Raw genomic sequence first — 3057 nt, forward strand, 5'->3', positions numbered from 1 at the left:
CCCCCCAACCCGGTTACATCATTACTCGCGCGCCCGTCCGCCGCGGTACAATGACGTGAAAGAGAGAAAGAGATAGCGGGGGAGGGTCGGGGGAGGGTGCGGTGCGGACCGTGACAGACATTTCACCCGCGACTCGCGTCGCCATAGCGTCGCCCCGGGTTCTGCCCTGCTCCCCGACCAGTCTCACCCGCTACCCGGCCGGCCGGCGCCACTCGGGCGACGTCGCCTCAGTGTCGCGGTGTATCTGCGGCCCGAGCGGAGAGTAGCGCCTCGTCGCATCGCACCCTCCCGATCCGCAGAGTCATACCGGTCGGTGTGAGAAAGTGTGCAAAGAAAACTGCGAATAAAGTGCCCAAGTCGTTTTGTTTTCACCTCAGTGTAAAGCAGGGACGTCTAACATCCCGGAGTAGCGGTCTATAGCGGGAGGGTGGTGTTCAAACATCAGTCGTCGTCATCCAACCCCGTCGCGGGTCGGGGCGACACTGCCGCGCGGGGTATCGCGCGCCCCGTGCGTATCCCGCGTTGCTTGCCGCACGAGAGAGGGGACGGCGCGGCGTAGCGACGCGCCGGGTGGGGCGCGGCGGGGCGGGGCGCGGCGTGGCGGGCGGCCAGCATCCCCCTGGCGGGGCCGGCGGGGCCGGCGCGGCAGCGGAGGGGCCTGGGCTAGGCCGACAGTACCACGGTAGACTTGGGTGGGTGGAGACGCGCGTCCCCTCTCGCTCGTCCCGCTCGCTCGTCGGCGCTCTCTGTCGCGCCCATCGTGTCCTCTCTGTCCCGCTCCGTGTCTGGCCCTGCGGCCGCGCTCGACCAACTGTTGAGGTGGACAAGGATGACGCCCCGGCAGAGGTCCGGGCGCGCGTCCGCCGGGCGCCTCGGCGTCCTGCTCGTGGCCCTCGTCCTGCTGCACCTGGCCGACGTCACAAGTAAGCGAGTGGACGGCGACGGTAGAGCACGTGACAAAAGGACCGACAAGACCATCTACTTGTCGCAAATTAAAAGAACAACAGCAACATATTATTATTCTAATTTAACAGGATGAAACAGTAACTCATGGTTGAAAGAGTTTTCTCTATAATTTTAACATTAATTCCCGCTCCCGCTTCTTATTTGATTGCTTACTCTCTGAACAGCACGACCCTACACGTGTCTTTAGTGAATTTCCGCTGGGGGTAGTAAAACTTTAACACCTAAAAGCAAAAGGTTGGGGGTGAGAGGGGGAAGGGGGAGCGAAGGGCAGGGGTTAGGCTGGCTGGGCTTGGAATTCCCTCGCGAGCCTGAGCACGCGTACGGGTGTAGTAATGGGGGTCGTTTAATGCCAGTGGGGGGCAGGTTTAGGTGACGTGCGCAGCGGGGGGCAGGAGGGCCCGGGGGAGGCTCGGGCCGTGTGTGTAAGAGCCCGAGGAGCACTCTTGTCCGATGCGGTCATCCCCTAGGTGTCCGCCAGCCGCTAGCGCCGCACCCGCAGGACACCTCCGAAGGGCTTCCGCGTAGCGCCCCGCGGCCGCCGCGCGCCGCAGCGGCCCGCAGTTATCCGTCTTCGGAATCCGCTTTACGCGGCGAGTGGTGTGAAGTCTGAGGGAGGCGAAGAAGGAGAGAGGGGGACGAGGGGGCTGTAGCCAAGGGGCTGTATTGGGTCCCCGGGTGCAAGCCCGCGAGTGCAGAGTCGTGTCCAGGGGCGGCGGTAGGCGGGCACAGGGTACACACCGACACCACCAGCACCAGCCGCGAGCGAGGACGCCGCCTGCTGGGGTGGCGGAGGCGCGGCGGTGGTGGCACGGGCACATCTGTCGGAATGACTCAATGTCGGACTGAAAGAGAAGACATACGGACCCGGAGGAGGGGCGGGGCGGGGCGGGGACTCGCCAAGTTTTGCCACAACATATGAGGCCGCCGTCACCGCGGCCGCGGCGCGGGCCCCGGGGCCGTGACGCTGACGAGGAGCACAGAGACGGGACGGACGGGAGCAGCGGAGCGAGGAGTGGGGGGCAGTCCAGCAGCGCCGTACGATGCAGGGTAGGCCATCCGCGCGAAGCCGCGCGTGCGGGTTGCCTACTCGACGAACTGCGCTCAGCGGCGCGCCTCGCCTCGCACATTTCGAGGAGATGCCTATCACACACTACTAAGACCAGCCTAAGGTCCGACTTTTCCAAGCACGGGCAGCATAGGAGTTTATAGGAGGGGGGGCGGGCGGAGTCGGACCTTTTGGCTGCCGCTGGTGGGATTGTATATCCAGATCTGTAACAAGCTTCTTTCTTGTTTGTATTCCCTAAACTTCAGCGTACGCTAAATTATTTATCATTTATGTATTTATAGCGCCTGATCTCCATTTAGGACCATGCGTTTTCCCCCTTACTGAGGTTCGCTGACCTCGAAGACTCGGTTCAGGGTGGACCCCTCCCTGCCCCAGCTTCCCTCCCCTCTCCGAGTCTACGCCGAGGCGGTGCGGGCGGACAAGTTCGAGTTACGGAGTGACGGCATAAAGATTTGCCCGTCAGAAAGTTACATTACTCTGGCCCTGCCACCCTTTCTGACGATCCAGTGTCGGGTTCCGAATACATGTTGCAGAAACATAACAAGCCGCGACGGATTGGCGGGGAATAGAGTAGCTTGGCGTGGTGTGGTTGGGCGTGGCGGGGCGTAGCGAGGCGTTCAGGTGTGAGATGCGGCGTGAAGCGAGAGCAGGAGATGCGCTCCTCCCCCTGCCTCCGTCCTTTCTCCCTCTCTCTCTCACTCACACACACCCTCTCACTCTCGTCCTGTATTGTCTCCACGGTGTTGTATTCTCGCCAGACCCCCCTCCCCCACCGACTCCCCCTCCCCCTCGCTTTCCCTCCTCCTCCCCCGCTCGACGCGAGGCGGCTCGTCTCCACGTTATATTTTTGAAGTCAGTGGGGATTGCTATATGTATTGTTTGTCTGGCGCAGCGTCCCGTCCTGACCCCGTCGGGCCCCGCCCCGCCCCGCCACGACACGGTGGTATGTGCCGGCGGGGAGGGCCTGTCTGCCTGTCTGCCCCGGGCCTCAACCCGCTCCTGGGCTTTATACACTTGGGCCGGGG

The 3057-nt window shown here is 63.1% G+C and overlaps 1 protein-coding gene across 6 annotated transcripts in view; it reads left to right on the top strand.

Moving 5' to 3' along the window:
• Positions 1 to 657: 657 nt before the first annotated feature.
• The window catches only part of LOC113209590 (uncharacterized), a 32419-nt gene continuing 30019 nt past the window's right edge, over positions 658 to 3057 (top strand). For 5 of the 6 annotated variants that reach the window (XM_052267261.1, XM_052267265.1, XM_052267263.1 and 2 more), the window contains exon 1: positions 659 to 923. In XM_052267261.1, the coding sequence (XP_052123221.1) occupies positions 830 to 923 (94 nt within the window). In that variant the 5' untranslated portion in view covers positions 659 to 829. Of the gene's footprint in view, positions 924 to 3057 lie in introns of all 6 variants that reach the window. The other variant, XM_052267262.1, reaches the window with a different exon arrangement.

Source organism: Frankliniella occidentalis, unplaced genomic scaffold (genome assembly GCF_000697945.3).
Source record: "Frankliniella occidentalis isolate FOCC.00 unplaced genomic scaffold, Focc_3.1 Scaffold49, whole genome shotgun sequence".
In the NCBI taxonomy this organism is placed as follows: Eukaryota; Metazoa; Arthropoda; class Insecta; order Thysanoptera; family Thripidae; genus Frankliniella; species Frankliniella occidentalis.